Source organism: Trichechus manatus, unplaced genomic scaffold (genome assembly GCF_000243295.1).
Source record: "Trichechus manatus latirostris isolate Lorelei unplaced genomic scaffold, TriManLat1.0 scaffold00122, whole genome shotgun sequence".
NCBI classification, from domain to species: Eukaryota; Metazoa; Chordata; class Mammalia; order Sirenia; family Trichechidae; genus Trichechus; species Trichechus manatus.
The window spans coordinates 5933083-5958748 of record NW_004444058.1 but is presented as its reverse complement, the minus strand read 5'-3'; the positions used below and the strand labels follow the sequence as shown (position 1 = coordinate 5958748).

The 25666-nt window shown below is 44.9% G+C and overlaps 1 protein-coding gene across 1 annotated transcript in view; it reads right to left on the bottom strand.

Annotated features, from left to right (window-relative positions):
- Positions 1 to 25402, bottom strand: part of HAUS8 (HAUS augmin like complex subunit 8) — a 30269-nt gene extending 4867 nt beyond the window's left edge. The window contains exons 1-9 of the mRNA XM_012557892.2: positions 25292 to 25402; positions 19186 to 19250; positions 18162 to 18217; positions 9449 to 9539; positions 4502 to 4594; positions 4298 to 4392; positions 2858 to 2923; positions 2597 to 2755; positions 1402 to 1543 (exon numbers count right to left, since the gene is read on the bottom strand). Of these exons, the coding sequence (XP_012413346.1) occupies positions 1402 to 1543; positions 2597 to 2755; positions 2858 to 2923; positions 4298 to 4392; positions 4502 to 4594; positions 9449 to 9539; positions 18162 to 18217; positions 19186 to 19250; positions 25292 to 25320 (796 nt within the window). The 5' untranslated portion in view covers positions 25321 to 25402. The remainder of the gene's footprint in view (positions 1 to 1401; positions 1544 to 2596; positions 2756 to 2857; positions 2924 to 4297; positions 4393 to 4501; positions 4595 to 9448; positions 9540 to 18161; positions 18218 to 19185; positions 19251 to 25291) is intronic.
- Between the last annotated feature and the right edge of the window lie 264 nt (positions 25403 to 25666).

Sequence of the window (25666 nt, the reverse complement as noted above, 5' to 3'; positions counted from 1 at the left end):
AGGCAAGTATAAGGTTACTGGGTAGCACAAATAATTTGCACTCAGCTACCAATCAAAAGGTTGGACATTTAAACCCACCCAGTGGCAATGAGGAAAAAAGGCCTGGCGATCTGCTTCTGTAAAGACTACAGCCAAGAAAACCCTATGGAGCAGTTCTCTGTCACATGGGGTCACTATGAGTCGGAATCAACTCAACAGCAATAGGCTTGGCTTTTTTTTTTTTTGAGATGGGAATCAGATTAGTGGTTACCAGGGCTTAGGGGAGGGGAAAAGAGGAGTTTCTGTTGGGGGGGATGGAAAAATTTGGGAATGGATAGTGGTGATGGCTGCACATGATGAAGGTAATTAACATCACTGAATCGTACATGTGAAAATGTTGCAATGGCAAATGCTTTTGTTACACAGGTAGTCCCTGACTTATGACAGGGTCTGTTCCTACAACTGTGTCATAAGGTGGTTCTGATATAAGTTGACTACCTCATTTTTTTTGAGTTTTCATTATTACTCCTTTCTATTATCAGTATCTTTGTAAACCATAACGTTGACCATGTCCAAGCTAACATCTGAGAATGCTGTTATTAGATACCATCGAGCTGGTTCTGATTCATAGTGACCCCATGTACAACAGAATGAAATACTGCCCGGTTCTGTGCCATTCTCACAATCGTTGCTATGCTTGAACCCATCGTTGCAGCCACTGTGTCAATCCATCTCGTTGATGGTCTCCTCCTTTCCGCTGAGCTCTACTTTACCAAGCATGATGTCCTTTTCCAGGGGACTAGTCCTTCCTGATCACACGTCCAAAGTATGGTAGACGAAGTCTTGTCATCCTCGCATCCAAGGAGCATTCTGGCTGTACTTCTTCTAAGATAGATTTGTTCATTCTTTTGGCAGTCCATGGTATATTCAATATTCTTCACCAACACCAAAATTCAAATGCATCATTTCTTCTTCTTTGGTCTTCCTTATTCATTGTCCAACTTGCATACGCATATGAGGCGACAGAAAATACCACCGTCTGGGTTAGGCACACCTTAGTCCTCAAAGTGGTATTTTTGTTTTTCAACACTTTAAAGAGGTCTTTGGCAGCAGATTTGCCCAATGCAATACGTCATTTGATTTCCTGACTGCTGCTTCCGTGGGCGTTGATTGTGGATCCAAGTAAAAGGAAAGCCTTGAGAACTTCAATATTGTCTCCATTAATCATGAGGATGATAATATTAGCAAATTATGCACTGCGACACTGTATGCAATACGCTTACTAACAATAAGACGTACAAAAAAAACAATACAGTCTTAAGTGTGGTTCATCGTAACTTGAATACATCTTAAGATGAGGACTACTCATATGTATTTTTACCACAATAAAAAAAAAGTACAGGGCTAAGCACCATCTCCTACCCAGGAACCGCTGGCTGCCGCCCTCCAGGTGGATTGCTGTCACAGGCAGCTCGTGCCGCGTGGAGTCAAGGGCTGTTGCAAAGGTCTTGTACTGCTCCTTAAAGCTTCCAGCGACTGCCTCAAAGGGGCTGAGCAGCTCAGCCTGCAGCAGAAGGGAGAGGGACTTATAAGGCAAGGCTCCGTGGATGCCACCATTCTCACACCACGGATGACCACACCCCCATCCTCAGACGCCTGTCGTGCCAAGCTCTCCCTTCCCTCCCTGCCACCTGCCACCTGCCCATGACAGCCCGGCCAGCATTATAGTGGCTGAGGCCTGCTCACCATGAACACTTGGCTGCCTTCTAGCATGTTCTGTGACCAGGCCCCTGCCTGGGATCATGCTGCCCCAGGTGTGTGCCAGGCTGCTCCCTCTGGCCCACACTGCCCCCCATGCCCACACCTTTCCTGCAGGCAAGCTGTCCCGTCACTTGTGGGAATTTGAAATCATGTATTTATTCACTGGAGTCCCTGGGCAGTGCAAATGGTGAACACGCTTAGCTGGTAACAGGAAGGTTGGCAATTAAAACCCACCCAGAGGTGCCTTTGAAAAAAAGGCCTGGCAATCTGCTTCTGAAAAATTAGCCACTAAAACCCCGTGGAGCAGTTCTACTCTGACACACATGAGGCTGCCATGAGTTGGAGTTGACTTGATGGCAACTGGTTTAACTGGTGGGGGATGGTGGGAAAGCCGGAGACAGAGGGGACTGGGAGGCTCCTGCAGTGGTCAGGGAGACCTCAAAGCATATGCTCAGCACTTGACTGTACCACCCAGGGACTCTATATCTATCTATCCATGTATCTGTCATCTGTCTATCACATACCTGTATCTTTACTTATCTGTCATCTATTTATCTCTCACCTATCTATATATGCCTGTCATTTATCCATCATCTATCATCCATCCATCCGTCTATCAATCAATCAATCAATCATTTATCTATCTACCTAATTGTCTGTCTCTCTCTCACTGGCAATGTTTTCTGCAGACCCGCTAAGAAACGTGTAGTATCAAGACCCGGCAGTGTGTGCACAAATGTAGAGGACACCCCACTACAAACGCTGCCCCCATAAAGCAGCCACTCCTTCCCCAGGAGAAAATGCCAGCCAGGTTGCTGCTCTGTAGGCTGCATCCTCACGCACTGCCCTCACCAACCTGCGCATCCAGCGTGCCCACCAGCTCCCTTGTCCTCTGCCCAAGGAGCCATCTGCGCCTCAGCTCCTGCACCTTTTTCTGGAGCTTCTCCTGCTCTCGGCACATGGTCAAAAGATTGTTTTCCGCCTTGTCCTCCAGCCGGGCGAGGCTGTTCTCCATCTGTGAAACGCAAAGCCAACGCTCAAGCTGGGGAGTTGTGGCTGCTAGTGTGCACCACGGTCCCCTCTCTGACCCCTCACACAGGGACGCTGATGTTTTCACCTTGATGGTCAGCAGTGTGAGAAGCAATGTCTGTGACTCCATCATGTCCATCGATTCGGATAAATCCTGAAAAACAGAGAGACTCTCAGTTCTCAGTGAGCTGCTGTGAACCCAGCTCTCTCCTCTTGGGAGGGTCACCCCTAACCTGTATGGACTTTCTCTCCTCAATTCAAAAACTCAGTAATTCACTACTGCCCATGGGCCTACTGCTTCTATGTTCTCACTTCTCTTCTGATGCTGTCAGACGAGGAAGGGGTGACCTGACCTCATCCCTTCACTGGGCAGGTGAAGAGGTGGCAGTGCGCAGGTCAAGGGCAGGGGTGCCTGGGAGGTCAGTGCTGAACCAGACTTTAGCCCTCCCAGTGCCAGATCTGCCTCATCCTGGTGAGACACATCCACCCCTGCCAGGGACAGGGCTGGGCAAGATGCCTCACTTAGGATGACACTGGCCTTTAGAAAGCCCCAATTTCATGCTTTATGTAATTCCCTTTTTGCACATAAAGGACCCTGGGTGGCGGAAATCGTTTGCGCTCACTTCTAATCTAAAGGTTGGCAGTCTGAACCCTCCCAGTGACGCCATGGATGAAAGGCCTGGCAATCTGCATCTGTAAAAATTACAGCCAAGGAAACTCTATGGGGTAGTTCTACTCTGTAACACATAGGGTCACCATTACTCAGAGTTGACTTGACGGCAACAGGTTTGTGTTGTTGTTGTTGTTATGTGCCGTCGAGTTGGTTCCAACTCATAGTGACCCCATGTACAACAGAACGCAACAGTGCCCGGTCCTGTGCCATGGTCACAACTGTTATGCCTGAGCCCACTGTTGCAGCCACTCTGTCAATCCATCTCATTGACCATCCTCTTCTTTTTCAATAACCTTCTACTTCACTTTTGTTTTTTGTTGTTTGCATCTACTCTCGCAGGTGTGCTTGGACAAATTTAAACTCCAAGTACGATCTAGGAATGTTTGTGTTCTTGGCTATTGCCCTAGGCTGTCTTGCTTGCTCTCGTAGACCCAGGGCCTCAGATGGCACCAGGCAAAGGGCAACCAATTAGTAACCTCCCTTTTCTTTTCAGACACTTCTTGTTGTTAGCTACCGTCGATTTGGCCCCCGACTCATGGCAACCCCATGTACAATGGAATAAAACACGCCGTGGTTCTGCACCATCCCCAAGATCAGTTGCGGATTGGAACATTGGGATCCGTAAGATTTTCATGGATGATTTTTTGAATTCAGTGGACAGGCCTTTCTTCCCAGTATTATCTTAGTCTGGAAGCTCAACTGAAACCTGTTCAGCATCATAGCAACACGCAAGCCTCCACTGACAGGTGGTAGCTGCACAAGAGATGCACTGGCCGGTAATCGAACCCAGGTTTCTCACATGGGAGGCGAGAATTCTACCACTAAGTCGCTACTGTCCCCATTTCAGACACTTACTGGGCTCTTCTTCCGCGAGGAAGAAAACGAACTTGAATCATTTTTCTGTGACATCGTTTTTTCTAACTGTGGAGTCTTTTTGATCATACTTTTATCTGTGATAAAGAAAAGTGTTTTAACGGCGAGAACAGCAAACTTTGGAAGCCCACTGTGATTTATTTCAATGCCCAGCTCATAAAAGGAGGGGTAAGGCTAATCACTTACCATTGATAGCAGAAAGATCCAGGTCCGGTGGGGCGGTCCCGTGTCCTTCCAGCATGGTGGACTGTAGGTCACTCTTGCCAACCCCACTCAAATCTGTGGGCCGAGCAAGAATTCCCACACGTCAGCACATTAGGCAATGAGAGACTTTACAGGTAGCCAAGAAACACGCACTTTTTTTTTTTTTGCAAAGTGTATTTTACTGAATACAAATTTTAAGAAAAATTGATAGTACCCTCCATGTGTCAACAACAAAGAATTATTCACATTTCCCTGTGCAAGCCATGTTCTCTTTATACACCCTTATATCCACTGAAAACGATGCTTCCTTTACCGTGATTTTCCTGTTACGTGTCTGTCAGTTTGTCCTACTTTGGGGGCTTGCGTGTTGCTGTGATGCTGGAAGCTATACCACCGATAGTCAACTAGCAGCAGGTTCACCGATGGCAGACAGGTTTCAGCTGAGCTTCCAGACTAAGACAGACTAGGAAGAAGGACCCAGCAGTCTACTTCTGAAAAAATTAGCGAGTGAAAACCTTATGAATAGCAGGGGAAAACTGTCTGATACGGTGCCGGAAGATGAGCGCCCCCCAGGCTGGAAGGCACTCAAAAGATGACTGGGGAAGAGCTGCCTCCTCAAAGTAGAGGAGACTTTAATGACTTGGATGGAGTCAAGCTTTCGGGACCTTCATCTGCTGATGTGGCATGACTCAAGAAACAGCTGCAAACATCCATTAAAAACCAGAACCTGGAATGTACAAAGTATGAACCTAGGAAAATTGGAAATCGTCAAAAATGAAATGGAACATATAAACATCAATATCCTAGGCATTAGTGAGCTGAAATGGACTGGTATTGGCCATTTTGAATCAGACAATCAAATGGTCTCCTATGCTGGGAATGACAACTTGAAGATGAATGGCATTGCATTCATTGTCAAAAAGAACATCTCAAGATCTATCCTGAAGTACAACGCTGTCAGTGATAGGATAATACTCATACACCTACAAGGAAGACCAGTTAATATGACTATTATTCAAATTTATGCACCAATCACTAAGGCCAAAGATGAAGAAATTGATCGAACATGCAATCAGGATGCATTGATAATTACTGGTGATTGGAATGTGAAAGTTGGAAACAAAGAAGGATCAGTAGTTCAGAAATATGGCCTTGGTGATAGAAATGATGTTGGAGATAGCATGATTGAATTTTGCAAGACCAACAACTTCTTCATTGCAAATACCTTTTTTTTATCATAATAAACAGCGACTATACACGTGACCTTGCCAGGTGGAATACACAGGAATCAAATGGACTACTACATCTGTGGAAAGACAATGGAAAAGCTCAAAATCATCAGTCAGAACAAGGCCAGGGGCCGACTGTGGAACAGACCATCAATTGCTCATATGCAAGTTCAAGATGAAGCTGAAGAAAATTAGAACAAGTTGAGGAGAGCCAAAGTACGACCTTGAGTATATTCCACCTGAATTTACAGACCATCTCAAGAATAGATTTGACTTGTTGAACACTAATGACTGAAGACCAGACGAGTTGTGGAATAACATCAAGGACATCATACATGAAGAAAGCAAAAGGTCATTAAAAAGATAGGAAAGAAAGAAAAGATCAAAATGGATGTCAGAAGAGACTCTGAAACTTGCTCTTGAACATCAAGTAGCTAAAGCAAAAGGAAGAAATGATAAAGTAAAAGAACTGAAGAGAAGATTTCAAAGGGTGGCTTGAGAAGATAAAGTATTATGATAGCATATGCAAAGAGCTGGAGATAGAAAACCAAAAGGGAAGAACACACTAGGCATTTCTCAAGCTGAAAGAACTGAAGAAAAATTCAAGCCTCGAGTTGCAATAGTGAAGGATTCTATGGGGAAAATATTAAATGATGCAGAAAGCATCAAAAGATGGAAGGAATACACACAGTCATTATACCAAAAAGAACTGGTTGACATTCAGCCATTTCAAGAAGTAGCATATGATCAGGAACCAATGGTACTGAAGGAAGAAGTCTAAGCTGCACTGAAGGCATTGGTGAAAAACAAGCCTCCAGGAACTGACAGAACATCAACTGAAATGTTTCAACAAACGGACGAAGTGCTGGAAGTGCTCACTTGTCTATGCCAAGAAATTTGGAAAACAACTACCTAGCCAACTGACTGGAAGAGATCCATATTTATGCCTATTCCCAAGAAAGGTGATCCAGTTGAATGCAGAAATTATCAAACAATATCATTAATATCAAACGCAAGTAAAATTTTGCTGAAGATCATTCAAAAGCAGCTGCAGCAGTATATCAACAAGGAACTGCCAGAAATTCAGGCCAGATTCAGAAGAGGACGTGGAACCAGGGATATCATTGCTGATGTCAGATGGATCCTGGCTGAAAGCAGAGAATACCAGAAAGATGTTCTCCTGTGTTTTACTGACTATGCAAAGGCATTCAACTGTGGATCATAACAAATTATGGATAACACTGCAAAGACTAGGAATTCCAGAACATTTAATTGTGCTCATGAGGAACCTGTACATAGATCAAGAGGCGGCAGTTCAAACAGAACAAGGGGATACTGTGTGGTTTAAAGTCAAGAAAGGTGTATGTCAAAGTTGTGTCCTTCAACATACCTACTCAATCTGTATGCTGAGCAGATAATCAGAGAAATTGGACTTATATGAAGAAGACCAGGGCATCAGGATTGGTGGAAGACACATTAACAACCTGTGATATGCAGATGACACAACCTTGCTTGCTGAAAGTGAAGAGGACTTGAAGTACTTACTGATGACGATAAAAGACCACAGTCTTCAGTATGGATTACACTTCAACATAAAGAAGATAAAAATCCTCACAACTGGACCAATAAGCAACATCATGATGAACAGTGACAAGACTGAAGTTGTCAAGGATTTCATTTTACTTGGATCCACAATCAACACCCATGGAAGTAGCAGTCAAGAAATCAAAAGATGCGTTGCATTGGGCAAATCTGCTGCAAAAGATCTCTTTAAAGTGCTGAAAAATAAAGATGTCACCTTGAAGACTAAGGTGCACCTGACCCAAGCCAGAGTATTTTCAATTGCATCATATGCATATGAAAGCTGGACAACAAATAAGGAAGACTGAAGAAGAACTGATGCCTTTAAACTGTGGTGTTGGCGAAAAATACTGACTATACATACCATGGACTGCCAAAAGAATGAACAAATCTACCCTGGAAGAAGTACAACCAGAATGCTCCTTAGAAGTAAGGATGGCCAAGATTATGTCTTACATACTTTGGACATGTTATCAGAAGGGATCAGTCCCTGGAGAAGGACATCATGCTTGGTAAAGTACAGGGTCAGCGAAAAAGAGGCAGAGACCCTCAACAAGATGCACTAACACAGTGGCTGCACCAACGGGCTCAAGCCTAACAACGATTGTGAGCATGGTGCAGCACCGGGCAGTGTTTCGTTCTGTAGTACATAGGGTCACTATGAGTCGGAATCAACTCGACGGCACCTAACAACAACGCCTGAGAAACTCCTAACAATTTTCGAAGAAACACATATTTTTTACACTATACTACTTCCTTCCAAGAATTCAATCCCCCACACTTAGCAATGTATCTACCAGTTTGTTGTACTGTGGTGGCTTGTGTGTTGCTGTGATACTGAAAGCTTTGCCACTGGTATTTCAAATCCCAGCAGGGTCACCCTTGGTGGAGAGGTTTCAGCTGAGCTTCCAGACTCACATAGACTAGGAAGAATATACCATGGACTGCCAGAAGAACAAACAAATCTGTCTTGGAAAAAGTACATCCAGAATGCTCCTTAGAAGCAAGGATGGTGAGACTCTGTCTTACGTACTCTGGACATGTTATCAGGAGGGATCAGTCCCTGGAAAAGGACATCATGCTTGGTAAAGTAGAGGGTCAGCAAAAAAGAGGAAGACCCTCAATGAGATGGACTGACACAGTGGCTACAACAATGGGCTCAAACATAGCAAGGACTGTGAGGATGGCGGAGGTCCGGGCGCTGTTTCGTTCTGTTGCACTAGGGGTCACTGTGAGTCAGAACCAACTCGATGGCACCTAACAACAACCAAGAACTAAACTTTTTGCTAGTGGTATGGTCTGAATTATGTCTCCAAACAAGATTAACTCCTGTACGCGTGAATGTGACCTTATTTGGAGAAATAGGTTTTTTTTTTTTTTAATCAGAGTACTGTAGGTCCTAATCTAATCCCTTCTGAGGCACGTTAGAAAATAGAAGGACACACACACAGTGGGAAGACAGCATGTGAGGCTCTGTCTACAAGCCAAGGTACACCTGGACTACCAAACTGAAAAACGCAGGGAAGAATCTTCCCCTAGAGTCGACAGGCAGAGAGCATGGCCCTGCCAATGCCCTGCATTCAAGCTTCTGGCCTCCAGAACTGTGAGAAAATAAATTTCTGTTCTCTGAAGCCACCCCCCACGTGGTATTTTGTTATGGGAGCCCCAGGAGACTAAGACAGGTATGGTACCATTTGTTATAATTTTCTGAAAAATCTGGAAAGATAAACAGTAAGCTGTTGAGAGTAGCTGCCTCCAGGGTAGCACACAGGGAACCTCAGGTGGACAGGTGGTGAGTTTCTATTGTTACTTCTTTTGCAATAGTGAAATGTTCTGTCGCCTGAGTGTACTGCATTCCCATTAAAGAAATAAATTTTATATCCAGCCGCACAATGGGACTCCAACAAGCAGTCTTTCTAAATGATCGTGCTTACGTTAAAGTGTGGTTTCTCAACCATGGCATTACTGACATTTGGGTTAGGATTGTTGCCTTATCAGACTCTCCCCCGAAAGGAAAGGGAATGTCAGCCTGGTGTAGTCGAAAACAAAACTGACCTCCACGTTCATCACCATCTTACAACCATAACCTGTTTCGCATCCTCCCTTAATCATTACACACCTGAAGTGCCTCTGCTTTTCTGGAGCAGGTTGGGCTTCTTTCCAACTTCTGGCATTTTCCCACTGGCTTTTAATGCATCTGCTGCAGGAACCTGTTATGGGAACATGTGAGAATCAGGGAACAAGACACCATCCCTTTGTCATAGGGCCCTGATGTTATCTGTGCAGTTTGTAGTCTGCTGTTACTTTGAGGGAAAAAAAAAAAACCCAAACCAAACCCATTGCTATCAAGTTAATTCTGACTCCTGGTGACCCTGTGTGTTACAGAGTAGAAGTGCTTCATAGGATTTCCTTGGCTGTAAACTTTATGGGAGCAGTTGCCAGCCTTTCTCCTCTGGCACCAGTGGGTGGGATTGAACTGCCAACCTTTTTTTTTTTTTAATTGTACTCTAAGTGAAAGTTTACAATTCAAGTTAGTCTCTCATACAAAGATTTATACATAGTTATGTGACCCTAATTGCTCTCCCTATACTGTGACAGCACACTCCTCCTTTCCACCCCAGATTTCCCGAGTCCATTCAACCAGCTCCTGACCCTCTCTGCCTTCCCATCTCACTTCCAGACAAGAGCTGCTCATTTAGTCTCATGTATCTACTTGAGCTAAGAAGCACACTCTACACAAGTATCGTTTTATGTCCCATCGTCCAGTCTAATCTTTGTCTGAAGAGTTGGCCTTGGGAATGGTTTTAGTTCTGGGTTGACAGAGAGTCCAGGGGCCATGCTTTCTGGGGATCCTCCAGTCTCAGGCAGGCCATTAAATCTGGTCTTTTTCTTAGAATTTGAGTTCTGCACCCCACTTTTCTCATGCTACATCAGGGACTCTCTGTTGTGTTCCCTGTCAAGGCAGTCATTGGTGGTAGCCGGGCACCATTTAGTTCTTCTGGTCTCAGGCTGATGAAGTGTCTGGTTTATGTGGCCCTTTCTGTCTCTTGGGCTAATACTTTCCTTGTGACTTTGGTGTTCTTCGTTCTCCCTTACTGCAGGTAACCTGGAACCAATTGATGCATCTTAGATGGCCGTTTGCTAGCTTTTAAGACCCCAGACGCCACTCACCAAAATAGGATGCAGAACATTTTCTTAATAAACTTTGTTATGCCAGTTGACCTAGATGTCCCCTGAAAGCATGGTCCCCAGACCCCCGCCCCTGCTACTCCGTCCCTCGAAGTATTTGGTTGTATTCAGGATACTTCTTAGCTTTGTGGTTTAGTTCAGTTGTGCTGACTTCCCCTGTAGTGTGTTGTCCTTCCCTTCACCTAAGATAATTCTTGTCTACTATCCAGTTAGAGAATAACCCTCTCCCTCCCTCCCCACCCTTGTAACCATCAAAGAGTGTTTTCTTCTGTGTTTAAACCTTTTCTTGAGTTCTTGTAGTAGTGGTCTTATACAGTATTTGTCCTTTTGTGACTGACTAAAAATTCACTCAGTATAATGCCTTCCAGATTCCTCCATGTTATAAGATGTTTCACTGATTCATCGTTGAACCACCAACCTTTAGGTCAGCAGTCAAGGGCAAACTATTTGTGCCACCCAGGCACCACTTTGAGGCAAGGGCCAGATTTAAGGAGTTCTGCGATTTAATCTCATATAGGCAGAATGAAGCTAATTTTGTTAAAAAGGATACACACACGTGCACAGAGTGTAGGAAACACGCCAAACATTTTCCCAGTGATGACCTCTGAGATGGTAGATTATAGGCGATGGATTTTATGTACGCATTTTAGTATTTGCCAGCTTACTAAAGAGAACATATAACTTTGTCAGAAAAAACAAAGTTTTTATATAGGGATCAATCTTCAGAACTTACAAAAGGTAAGCGACCTGTAGACCTAGCACTGCTGTTATAAATAGAACAACTAAAAAAAAAGAAAACCTTGTAAAGAACTAAAATACCAGAATGTACAGATACCAGTTCTACTCAACATTGTACTGTAGATCCTAGAATAAGAAATAAAAGGCATGCAGGTTAGAGAAGAAGAAATAAAACTGTCTCTACTTACAGACATGATTCTCTACATAGAAAATCCCAAAACATCTTTAAAAACACAGCTGTAACTGAGTTTAGCAAGAATAAAGCAAAAACAAAACTAAACCTGCTGCCATCAAGTTGATTCCAACTCACAGTGACTCTATAGAACAGAGTAGAACTGTCCCATAGGATTTCCAAGGCTGTATCTATATAGTAGCAAACTATCATATCTTTCTCCCACAGAGTGGCTGGTGGGTTTAAGCCACCAACCTTTCGGTTAGCAGCCAAGTGCTTAAGCACTGTGCCACTAGGGCTCCTTTAGCAAGAATACGAGGTCAATATTAGAACGTAACACTTCATTGTGCACATGTGGAACCTGTACATAGACCAAGAGGTCGTCGTTCAAACAGAACACGTGGATACTGCATGGTTTAAAATCAGGAAAGGTGTGTGTCAGGGTTGTATCATTTCACCATACTTACTCAATCTGTGTGCTGAGCAAATAATCAGAGAAACTGGACTATATGAAGAACAACGCGGCATGAAGATTGGAGGAAGAACAACCTGCGATATGTAGATGACACGACCTTGCTTACTGAAAGCGAACAGGACTTGAAGCACTTACTGATGAAGCTCAAAGACCACAGCCTTCAGTATGGATTACACCTCAACATAAAGGAAACAAAAATCCTCACAACTACACCAACAAGCAACATCATGATAAACAGAGAAAAGACTGAAGTTGTCAAGGATTTCATTTTACTTGGATCCATAATCAACACCCATGGAAGCAGTAAGGGGTGTAAGGATAGACATATAAAATGGAAAGAAATGGATGCATATAGATATAATCAACTGATTTTCAAAGAAGGTGCAAACACAATACAATGAGGAAAACAAAGTCAATTCAACAAATGGTGTTGGAACAATTAAAAGTCCATATGAACTTCAATTCCTACCTCACACAAGACATAAAAATTAACTTAAAATGGATCACCAACCTAAATGTAAAACAAAAAACTATAATAACCTCCTAGGAGAGAATCTTTGTGATTTTGGGCTAGGCAAAGATTTCTTGGATAAAACACAAAAGCACAATTTATAAAAGAACAAATGGATAAACTGCACTTTATCAAAATCAAGACATTCTGCTCTTCAAAAGATACATAAGAGGATGGAAAGATAGGCCACAGACTAGGAGTAAATATTTGCAGATCAACATAAAGCCTGGTATAAAAAATACAGAAAGACTTCTCAAAATTCAGTAATAAGAAAACAAATAATCCAGTGGGGGGAAAAATATGGGCCAAAGACTTCAACAGAGACATCCAAAGACACAGGAAAATTAAAACCACACTGAGATAGCACTTTACCCTAGTACAATAGGTAAAAATTTTAAATGCCAACTGGAACTTTCATATACCGCTGGCGGGAACGTAAATTGATGTAGCCACTTCGGATAACAGTTTGGCAGTTTCTTATAAAGTTAAACGTACACCTACCATATGACCTAGCAATCTGACTCCTGGGTATTTATTTACACAAGACAAAAGAAAACACATGTCCACACAACAACCTGGACATAAATGTTTATGGTAGCTTTGTTCATAATTGCCAAAGACAGGAAACAAACCAAATGTGCTTCCACCACTGAATGTATGAACAAAATGTGCTCCATCCATATCGAACATTACTCAGTAAGAAAAAGGGATGAGCCAGTGACACGCAACAACATGGATGAACCTCAAATGTACTATGTAGTAAAAAACCACCACCTGTCCAACAGTTTGCAGTACTATGGCGGTTTGCATGTTGCTGTGATGCTGGAAGCTATGCCACCTGTCTTAGGTTGGGTTCTCTACAGGAGCAAAACCAGTGAAGCATACATACATACAAATAAACGTATACAGATACGTTTATTTCAAAGTCACATAGGCAATTGTGAAGGCTGGCAAGTCCCAAATCCATGGGTTAGATGTCAGGCTGGAGGCTTTTCCTGACTCATGTGGTTGCAAGGGCTGGTGAACCCAAGGCTGCAGGCTCACATCCCAAGAACCAGAAGTCAGATGATGACAAGTCGGATGCAGGATCCAAAGCGAGCGAGTTTTGCCAGAACGTCCATATATACTGGATGCAGGCCACACCCCCAAGGAAACTCCCCTTAACTGAGATCACAAAATGGAGGATAATTACAGATTACTGAGAATCATGGCCTAGCCAAGTTGACACATAACATTAACCATCACACCACCAGTATTTCAAATACCAACAGGGTCACCCATAGTGGGCAGGTTTCCGTGGAGAGTCCAGACTAAGACAGACTAGGAAGAAAGGCCTGGCAATGTGCTTCTGAAAATTGGCCAGTGAAAACCCTATGGATTGCAACAGAGCACTGTCTGACTGGCTTGCTTTGGACACATCGTCAGGAGGGATCAATTGCTGCAGGAGGACATCATGCTTGGTGAAGCAGAGGGCTAAGCAGGGTGAGGGGAACCAGTGAGATGGACTGGCACAATAGCTGCAATGATGGACTTACACATGCCAGCGATGATAAGGATGACACAGGATCAGGCAATGTTTCATTTTCTTGTACATAACGTTGCCACGAGTCAGGCGACCCAACAGCAGCTAACAACAAATCAAAAAAGTCAGATGCAGGAAATTACATACTGTGTAATTTGACTTAACCTTCTGGAAAAGGCAAAACTGTTGTCGTTAGGTTCTGTCAAGTCGGTTCCAACTCATAGCAATCCTATGTACAACAGAACAAAACACTGCCCAGTCCTGTGCCATCCTTACAATCATTATGCTTGAGCCCATTGTTGCAGCCACTGTGTCAATCCATCTTGTTGAGGGCCTTCCTCTTTTTCTCTGACCCTCTACCTTACCAAGCATGATGTTCTTCTCCAGGGACTGGAACCTCCTGATAACACGTCAGAAGTATGAGACGGAATCTTGCCATCCTTGCTTCTAAGAAGCATTCTGGCTGTACTTCTTCCAAGACTGATTTGTTTGTTCTTCTGCCAGTTTATAGTATCTTCAATATTCTTTGCCAATACCATAATTCAAAGGAATGAATTCTTCTTCGGTCTTCCTTATTCACTGTTCAACTTTCACATGCATATGAGGCAACTGACAATACCATGGCTTGGGTCAGGCGCACCTTAGTCCTCAAAGTGACATCTTTGCTTTTTTACACTTTAAAGAGGCCTTTTGTAGATTTTCCCAACACAGTGCATCTTTTGATTTCTTGACTGCTGCTTCCATGGGTGTTGATTATGGATCCAAGTAAAAAGACATCCGTGACAACTTCAATCTTTTCTGTTTATCATGATGTTGCTTATTGGTCCAGTTGTGAGGATTTTTGTTTTATGTTGAGGTGCAATCCATACTGAAGGCTAAAGTCTTTGATCTTCATCAGTAAGTACTTCAAGTCCTGTTTGCTCTCAGCAAGCAAGGTTGTGTCATCTGCATAGTACAGATTGTTAATGAGTCTTCCTCCAACTCTGATGCCATCTTCTTCTTCATATAGTCCAGCTTCTCAGATTACTTGCTCTGCATACAGACTGAATAAGTATGGTGAAAGGATACAACCCTGACACACACCTTTCCTGATTTTAAACCATGCAGTATTTTTTTTTTCTGTTCAAACAACTATCTCTCAGTCTATGTACAGGTTCCTCATGACCACAATTAATGTGCTGGAATTCCCATTCTTTGCAATGTTATCCATAGTTTGTTAAGATCCACACAGTCGAATGTCTTTGTATAGTCAATAAAACACAAGTAAACCTCTTTGTAGTATTCTCTGCTTTCAGCCAAGATCCATCTGACATCAGCAATATCTCTGGTTCCACGTCCTCTTCTGAATCCAGCTTGAATTTCTGGCAGTTCCTGTCGATGTACTGCTGAAATGGCTTTTGAATGATCTTCAGCAAAATTTTACTTGTGTGTGATGTTAACAATATTGTTCAATAATTTCCACATTCTATATCCTGTCAACGGCAGAAAACTTGTGAGACCCAGAAAGCAGTTTTCTACTATGTATGTCACACACACAGTGTGACAGGGTTCAGTCTTAACCACTTTTCTATTGCTCTCTACTAGTGGAAAATATTTAAATTTTTCTTCTTTGATAGGTTTCCACCTTACACAGTTTCCGATTTTAGCAGGTTTTACTGTATATTGCAAAAAAAGAGAAAGCTTTTAAAAATCTAAAATATTACAATGTGCAGCCACAAGGGGGCACTGTTGCCAAGACTTCACAGCTGTGTTACAACTATGGAGTGTGCACTGCGATCCTTGATTGAAGATCAGCCCAAGAAGTGAATCCAACAGTTGGTGCAAAGGAGTCCTTTTCCTCAAGCTGAAATCTCGAGTCGCACTCTCAAGAACCCGCAGCCCACCATAACTTGGAAGATGAGGAAAGATTAGTAGCAGAAATGAATACTTCATTAAGTTTCATTAACCATAAACAAAGATTTGGGAAACTGAGGGGGAAAATCTGAGTTTTGTCTTCCCCTATTCTCAGGATATAAACATAGAAACAAAACACACCACTGGGTAATTTATCAATTGCTTCCGTTAATTATCACATGAAGCATTTTCTCATGTCATTAAGGATCTTTCAAGTTTTTTTTTTTAAATGTGCCATTTTGGGTTTTGACAAATGCATACACTTGTGCAAACCACACTGTCATCAAGATATAGAATATTACAACAAAAAAAACCCAGTTACTACCAGGTCAATTCCAGCTCATGATGACACCATGTGTTACAGAGTACAATTGCTCCATACGGTTTTTTGGCTGTCACCTTTACAGAGGCAGATTGCCAGGCTTTTCTTCCACAGTGCCACTGGGTAGGTTTGAAACACCAACCTTTAGGTTAGCAGTTGAGCGCAAACCCTTTGCGCCACCCAGGGACCTTACTTAAAAGTTTACCATCACTCCAGAAAGCTCCCTCATGCCTCTTCCCAGTCAATCCCCAGCACCCCCCTTGAAAGGCAAAAACTACTCTGATTTCCTTTTCACCAGTTTGGTTTCCTTTTCTGGAACTTCACATGAAAGAAACCCTACACTATGTACTCTCATCTAAGGCTTTCTGACTTAGGAGCATATTTTTGAGATTCATCCATGTAGTTTGCATTTATCTGTTGTTGTTATTTGATGCTGTCAAGTCAGCTCCAACTTTACCTACAACAGAAGGAAACATCACCCACCCCTGCACCATCTTCATGATCGTTGGTATGTTTGAGTCCATTGTTGCGGCTACTGTGTCAATCCATCTCATGCAGGGTTTCCCTTGTTTTTGCTGACCGTCTACTTTACCAACCATGATGTCCTTTATTAGCGATTGGTCTTTTTTGATGACATGTCCAAAGTCTCACCATCCTCACTTTTATAGTTTGTTTTATTACTAAAGAATATTCTACCATATGAGTATACTACTATTTGTTTATTCACTTTACTGGTGATGGACACATATGCTGTGTTCAGTTTTAGGCTATTATGGATGAAGCAGATACAGACATTCTTGAACAAGTCTTATTTGTGGACATGTGTGGAACGTCTGGGTTGTAGGGTAAATGAATGTTTAGTTAGAAACTGCCAGGCTATTTTCCAAAGTGGTTCTTAGCATTTTACATTCCCGAATACGTGACCAAGGTACACCTGACCTAGCCATGGTCTTTTCAATCACCTCATACGCATGGAAAGTTAGACAACGAGAGAGGAAGACAAGAGAAGAATGATGCACTCAAACTGCTAGTTGCCATTGCATTGGTGAAAAATATTGACTATACTGTGGGCTGCCAAACCCATTGCTGTTGAGTCGATTCTGACCCATAGCAACCCTACAGGACAGAGTAGAACTGCCTCATAGGGTTTCCAAGGAGTGGCCGGTGGATTCAAACTGCCAACCTTTCAGTCAGCAGCAGAACACTTAACCACTATGCCACCAGAGTTTCTGTGGACTGCCAAAAGAACAAATTAATCAGTCTCAGAATCAGAATGTTCCTTAGAAGCAAGGGTGGCGAGACTTCGACTCACTTTAGACACATCACCAGGAAAGACCAATTGCTAGAAAAGAACGTCATATTCAGCAAAGTGGGGGGCCAATGAAAATGAGGGAAACCCTCCATAAGATGGATTGACACAACAGCCGCAACAATGGACTCAAACATCTCAACGATCATGAAGACAGTGCAGGAACAGGCACTGTTTCATTCTGTTGTACATAAGGTCGCCATGAGTCAGAGCCAACTCAATGGCAACCAACAACATTCCTAGAACAATGTATGAGAATCCTGTTGTTGTTTTTAATGGTTGCATAATATTTCACAGGGTGGCCACACTTCAGTTTACTTAACTATTCCTCTAATATGGGCTAGTTGACCATATTTTTTCCATAGCCTTCCGTTAAAAACCTGCAGGCATTTTTAAAATACCAACTCACGCCAAGGACAATGTGCTGGTAACCTAGCAGAATTTCTTTTGAACAGAATCCAGAAACTGAATTACTGGGGTAAAAACCAGGATCAATTTTATGTTTCAGTAGGGATCACGGCTTTGCAAAATGAATTCGTACAGCTGTCAGTCACTCACAACTCAGTATTAAGGGCTGATGACCTGAAAGGTAACTGGACAAAGATTTCATGATGCTTCTGTCCAGCCCACACTGGGACCAACCCAGTGGACTTTTCTCAGATCCACTTTGAGAATGATTTTCAACATAAATTGAGGGTTACCTTTTTGGTTGTTTTCTTCTCATACTGCAAATATCTGGGTTCAACCATTCTTCCACCTGTGGGGAGACACACAATCCATTTATAACATGAACTATTAAAAAAAAGACCATGAAGACCCAACGGGCCCAGGATCCCCACCTGCTGGGAACCCGCGCAAACAACAGGAACAGAAGGAACTGCTCCTCCATGACACTATCAAATGTGTCCTTTAGCAGCGTCAAGCATTTATGGGACACCTACTGTATGTAAGAACACAAATGGAACACCAGGTATACACAAAGGAGTCCCTGGGTGGCACAAATAGTTAAGCACTCAGCTACTAACCAAAAGGTCAGTAGTTCGAACCTATCCAGGAGCGCCTCAGGAGACAGGCCTGGCGATCTGCTTCCGAAAGGTAACAGCCTTGAAACCCTACAGAGTACAGTTCTACTCTGCACACAATGGGTGGCCATGAGTTGGAATTGATTCGACAGCAATGGGTTTGGGTTTTGTGTGTGTGTGTGTGTGTGTGTGTGTATACATATATATATATATATATATATACATATATATATATACACATAAAGAACTTTTATGGAACACCTAGTACATGCAAGACCCTGAGCTAGGGGTGGAATAAGAGTTCAAGAGGGAGCTCTGATCAAAGAATATTTGCTGGAGGTCAGATGAGAAAGTGGACTTGGGGTAGGAGGGGCGGACAGGAAACGTCAACTCCCCTCAGTGCCTTCGTTTGCTGCTCCTCCCTCCCTAGCTCACTCCCTGTGGTGCCAAGACTCCAGGAGCCCCTTGGCCACTCGCCTGACACCTTTCACTTTCCCTCGCCCAGCCTTGCCCACTTCCCTCCTACACCTGCCACCCTCTGACTCCACACAGAGTTGCTCTATCCTTCTCACCCTTCCCACCAGCGAGTCCACTCAGCTTCACCTGTATGTCTACCTGGAACACCCACCTGGCAGCACTTAAGGAAAGAAAAGCTACCTTTACAAAACAACTGGATTGTGAGGCAGATCCTGGCTTTGCTCACCTTGTACTCTTTTTCCTTTTGGTTTGGCGCCACTGGGGGTATTGGAACCTGCTGCTGACGGCTTCCTAGAAGAGAGGAAGGTCCTTGCATCTCATTATGGATTGAATTGCATGTCCCCAAACAGATATGTTGAAGTCCAAACCCCTATACATGTAAATATGACCCTATTTGGAAATACGGGTTTTCTTCTGTTACATTATTGAGGTCATACCAAAGTAGGGTAGGTCCTAAACCTAATCACTTCTGAGTGGTGTCTTAGAAGAACAGAATAGACACAGAGACACAGACACAGAAAAGGCCATGTGCAGACAGAAGCAGATGCATGTACAAGCCCAGGAACTCCACCAATTGCCAGTAGCTACTAGAAGCTAAAACAGACAAGGAAGACCTCCTCCTAGAGCCATGCCCTGAATTTGGACTTCTAGCCTTCAGGACTGTGAGGAAATGAACGCTGTTCTTTAAAAGCAACACACGTGTGGTGTTTGTCACAGCAGCCCTAAGAGACTAAGGCACATCTTGTTGGAGCCATGAGGAAGCAAGTGAGGTACCTTTGCTAGCCCAAAGCTTGGGCTTCTCAGGGAGCCCAGGCCCAGTACCCCCAACCCCCGCTTATGCTGATCTCTGCAGGTCAGGGCCACACCGACAGGAACAGCCCCACTAGGGGGCCCCCAGCCTGGTCACATGGGGCAACATGAATGTCACAAGTTAAACTGTGCCCCCCAAAAAGATATGTCCGCATTTTAACTCCTGGTACCTGTGAACATAACCCTGTTTGGAAACAGTCTAGATGTTATCAGTTAACATGAGGTCACACTGGAGTAACCAAACCAAACCTATTATTGTTGAGTCAATTCTGACTCATGACGACCCCATATATTACAGAGTAGAACTGCTCCATGGGGTTTTCTAGGCTGTAATCTTCATGGAAACAGATTGCCAGGTCTTTCTACCATGGCACTGGTGGGAGGGTTCAAACTGCCAACATTTAGGTGAGTACTTGAGCCCAAACCATTTGAGCAAACCAGGGACTGAGTCTTAATCCAATGTGAGTGGTGTCCTTATAAGAGAGGAAGAGAGGCACAGACACAGAAGAGAAGGCCATGTGATGACAGAGGCAGAGACTGCAGTGATGCAGCACAAGCCCAGGACACCTGGAGCCACCAGAAGCTGGAAAAGGCAAGGGAGCACAGCCCTGTAGACACCTTGATTTCAGACGTATGGACTCCAGAACGGTGAGAGAATTCCTATTGTTATAAGCCACCCAGTGTGTGGTATTTTGTTACAGCAGCCCCAGGACACTGATCTACAGGCATGGCTGAACATCTGAGCTTGAAAAGGGACCAGAAGGAGAAAAGCTCTGTAAAGTGAGAGTATTACTGCCGAGCGTCAAAGAAGACCTCAACTTCATCATGAGTGCACTGACATCAAAGTTTATGGGCCTACTGGATGCCACTGGGGATACAGCAACAAGCAAAAGACAGCTCCTTCTGAGAAAGGGAAGACCAGCATTTTCTTCCTTGGACACATGTGAAGATGAGGGCTCCAGACCCGGAAAGGGGTGGGAGGTGTAGGATAAAGTTATCTCAGACACACAGTGACGGGAAGGGGCACTCTGGGAGGAGAGTTCAGCAAGGGCACAGGCGCAGGGGCAGGAGAAAATGATGCAGAAATAGAAATTAATCAGCCCTTTAAAGTGGTCACTCGTGGCTCAGTGGTAGAGTTCTCGCCTCTATGTGGGAGATCCGGGTTCAATTCTTTCCCAACGCACCTCATGTGCAGCCACCACACATCTGTCAGTGGAGGCTTGCATGCTGCTGTGATGCTGGACAGTTTTCAGTGGAGCTTCCAGACTAAGATGGACTAGGAAGAAAGGCCTGGCAATCTACTTCCAAAAATCAGCACATGAAAACCCTATGGATCACACTGGTCCGATCCACAACTGATCACAGGGATGGCACAGGACCGAGCGGCATTTCAGTCTGGTGTGCATGGTGACACCATGAGTCGGTGTCAACTTGATGGTAGCTAACAACAAAAATGGTTTGGATGAAGAAGGTGGACAGGGGTACAGGGTAAGGGAGGAAGAGGGAAGCTGGACTAGGCCAAAATAGTTCTGAAGAGCTTAAGGGCTCGGACCTGTTTCTATAGCCCAGGGGTCAGCAACCTTTTTCTGTAAGGGGCCAGAGAGTAAATATTGTCTGCTTTGCAGACCACACAGTCTCTGTCATGACTAGTCAACTCTGCCATTATAGCACAAAAGCAGTCAGATGGTACAGAAAGAAATGGGTGTGGCTGTGTGTCAATAAAACTTTATTCACAGACACTGACATCTGAAATTTCATACAAGTTTTATATGTCATGAAATACTATTCTTTTGATTTTTTTACAGCCACATAAAAATGCAAACACTGTTCTTAGCTTGGTGGTCATACAGGAGACCAGCTGGCTTGGCCTGCACATCTTGCTACAGGCAACGAGGGACAAGGAAGGGCTTGAAGCAGGAGATGGACAAGGTGAACCATGTTTCATGAAGACCAGTGGCAGCCAGCAGGAAGATGGGCTCTAAAGTTCTGGAAAGGTGGGGACCTTTTTGTCTGTTCTGCTCACCACTCCATTCCCACCACCTGGCACAGAGTAAAAAACCAGTTGCTGTCAAGTCAATTCCGACTCCTGGTGATGCCATGTGTGTCAGAGTAGAACTATGCTACACAGGGTTTTCAGTGTCTGATTTTTTGGAAGTAAATGGCCAGGCCTTTCTTCTGAGGTGCCTCAGGGGGACTCAAACCTCCAACCTCTCAGTTAGCAGCCAAGCATGTTAATCATCTGCACTATCCAGGGGTTCTTCAACCAGTTGCCATTGAGTCAACTCTGACTCATGCTGACTCCACGTGTGTCAGAGTAGAACTGGGCTCCACAGGGATTTTCAATAGCTGACTTTTTCAGAAGTAGATCGCCAGACCTTTTTTCTCAAAGCAGGACAACAGCTGGGTGTATGTGGGAGTTGGGTGGGGTCTGTGAACACCCATGGGGCATCTGTCAAGGTCACCTCTCCCCTGGGGTGTTCTCGAGCATGACTACGTCTCACTTTGGAGGTCCTCGGAGCCCCACAGAAGAGGTGGCCACCCGCAGTGAGCTGAGCAAGGGGAACCCTGCTGCTATGGCAACAGCAGCTGCATCCAGCTGCATCAAGTAAAGTTGGCCAAGTGAAAGTCGTGAGGCCTGGTCCCCGCCCCTGGGCTTCCCCCACCCTGCACTGCTGGTGTCTGTTCCTGACATCCTCCTCTGCCCGCTCACCCAGACTGGAAACCTGGGAATCATCCTGGACTCTTCCGCACCCGTCACTGGTGAGTCAGTGGTTCTGGCCTCACGGTCCCCTCTCTCCTCTGTTACATCAGGCCTCCTTTTGTTTTGTTTTGTTTTGTTTTGTTTTAACTGATGAGATTCACTTAATGTAAAATTAACCATTTTATGGTGGAACTATTTGGAAAAGGATAGCAAGAATGGTTGTATAACTTGAAGAACATAATCAATGTTACTGAATTGGACATGTGGAAAATTGTTGAGCTGGTATATGTTTTGTTGTGTATATTTTCACAACTTAAAGAAAAAAATAACCATCTTAAATTCAGTGGCATTTAGTACATTCATAATATTGTGTCACCACCACCCCTATTTAGTTCCAGGACATTCTCATCACCCCAAACAGAAATGCCATACCCATTAGCAGTTACTCCCCATCTCCCCTCCTCCCAAGCCCTAGGCAACCACTAATATACTTTCTGTCTCTGAATTTGCCTGTTTTGGACATTTCATATAAATGGAATCATACACTATGTGGCCTTTTGCGTCTGGCTTCTTTCACTAAGCATCATGTTTTCAAGGTTCATCCACATAGTAGCATGTATCAGGACTTAATTCCTTTTTAGGGTTGAGTAATATTCAGGCTCCGTTATTTCATGACAGGAGTTTTACAGCAGCCTTCTAAGTTATCCCTCCATCTTCAGGCCCATGCTTCTACCCATCCATTCATTATGTCAGGGGTTCTCAGCTTCACACTGCTGATACTTAGTTCCAGATCATTCTCTGTGGTGAGAGCGGTCCTGTCCACTGTAGGATGTTAGCAGCATCCCTGGCTTCCACCCACTCGATGCCAGTAGCACTCCTCTCACCCAGCTGTGACAATCAAAAATGTCTCCAGATATTGTTAAATGCCATCAAGTCGGTTCAGATTCATAGCGACCCCATGTACAACAGAACAAAACACTGAGAGGATGGCCCAGGACCAGGCAGTGTTTTGTAAAAGCTCCTAGCAGGGCAAAATCTGGGTTAGTACCTCCGGGTTATTCATCCAACAAATATATACTGAGTACCTCCTGCCGGCCAGACTCTGGAGCACAACGAGGAGGAACAGCAGTTGCGGCTGCACAATCACTCATCTGACATGTTACTGAACACTTACTTTGTGCCGGGACACCCTGGGTGGTGCAAATGGTGAATGCGCTCGCCTGCTGGCCGAGAAGCTGGAGGTTTGATTCCACCCAAGGCACCTCATAAGAAAGGCCATTGAAAACCCCGTGGAGCACAGTTCTACCCTGACACACGAGGTCGCCAAGAGTCAGGGTTGACATGGCAACTGGTTTTTATCTTGCTTTAGTCTCGTTTTTCAGACAAGAAACCAAGGCTTGAACAGGTCACCCTGGCAAGTGTCAGAGCTGGAATGGAACAGAGCAAGGGTTCTGGGTCTGAGCCAGGGCACTAGAATCAAACCAAACAGGCTCCCACCACACCTATTGACCTGTGGGGGGGAGTCACTGCACCTCTGTGCACCTCAGGTACCTCACCTGTGACTTAAAGTTGCTAGTTCAAATCTCACAAGATTAGGACAAGGGTGGGTGGAGGAAACCTGAGCGATTTCAGTAAACGGGAGTCAGTAAGATCACCGGGCGGGGGAGTCCCTGGGTGGTGCAAACGGTTAAGCATTTGGCTGCTAACCAACCGGATGGAGGCTCAAGTCCACCCCCAAGGTGCCTTAGAAGAAAGCCCTGGTGATATGTTTCCAGAAAATGACCCACTGAAAACCCTAGGAGGCCTAGTTCTACTCCGACACCAGTGGGGTAGGAGTTCTACTCTGACACACATGGCGTCACTGGGAGTCTGAGTTGAATCCACTGCAACTGATTTTTTTTTTTTAATAATGTAAGCTCCACTGGTTAAGAACTTGGCTGCTAACCAAAAGGTCAGCAGTTCAAATCCACTAACCGCTCCCTGGAAACCCTATGGGGCAGTTCTACCCTGTCATATAGGGTCATTACGGGTCAGAATCAATCCGACAGCAACGGGTTTGGTTTTTTTTGGCTTTAGGCTCCAGGAGGGCAGGAATTTTCTATTTTAATACTCTGTTGTACCCCCAGCATCTGGCACACCTCAGATGCTCAATAAGCACTGGCAGAATGAACAAGCAAGACAAACGCAGCCCCAGAATCGTGCCTGGAACCTGACAAGCGTTCAACATCTGTTGTCTGTCTTGTTCGCAAATGACTTCCCCTCCCTGAGCCTGGATCATCTCATCTGTAAATGGACAGAATACAATAACAGGGTTGGGAAAATCAAAGTAGATGTGTAACCCACCAATTGTCCATAAAATAATTTTACTAATAACAACACAGTCGCATTTGATGGTCAGACGCTCTTCTAAACTCAAGTCTGGCACGAGCCCTGCGAAATTGAGTGGCGTTATCAGCCCCCTTTCGGAGCTGAGGAAAGCGAGGCACAGAGGAGGCCTTTGGTCCAACGTCGCCCAGAAGGAGCATGAGGTCCCGGAATTCGAACTCGCGGCTCGAGTATTCGAATTCATGAACCCAGGATACGAACTCATGGCCCGGGATTCCAATTAGAAGTCTCGGGAATCGAACTCGCCGTCCCCCGAGCATGCGCAGAAGCCGCGCGCCGGCCGGGGCCTTGCGCATACCAGACGGTCCCTGACCAGGCCGCAGCTGCCTCGACCCGAGGACCCCCGCCATCCGACTCTACAGCCCCCCGCCCCCAGCCCTTGGTCGCGGCCGTCCCGCCGGACGCCCAAACCCAACCACGCAAGGCCCCAACTTACCCGCCACCGCGCCCTGAGGAATCCGCCATTTTCCCGCCTTCAGCTCGAAGGCCGGCTCCTCGAAGCCGGATACGCCCCCACGCCCGATTCCGGAGCCTGAGGAGGGGAGGCCGCGTACCGCCAACCCCGGGAAGCCCAGGCTGCAGAGCAGGTTGCGTCCTCTGGACGTGCACCTCCCCCGCCATCCTTCACACTTGGTCTCGCCCACAAGCGGGCGGAGGCAGAGGCGGAAGGCGGGGCTAGGGGGGGCGAGGTTCGTTTCGCCCCGCCCCCGAGGGTCGCTGGCGTCACGCCCCCGGCTCTGCCCCTCCGGAACCCGGAAGCGGCGCGTGCGACGGGGCGGGGGGAGTGGGGGGAGAGGTGGGCGCGGCGGGG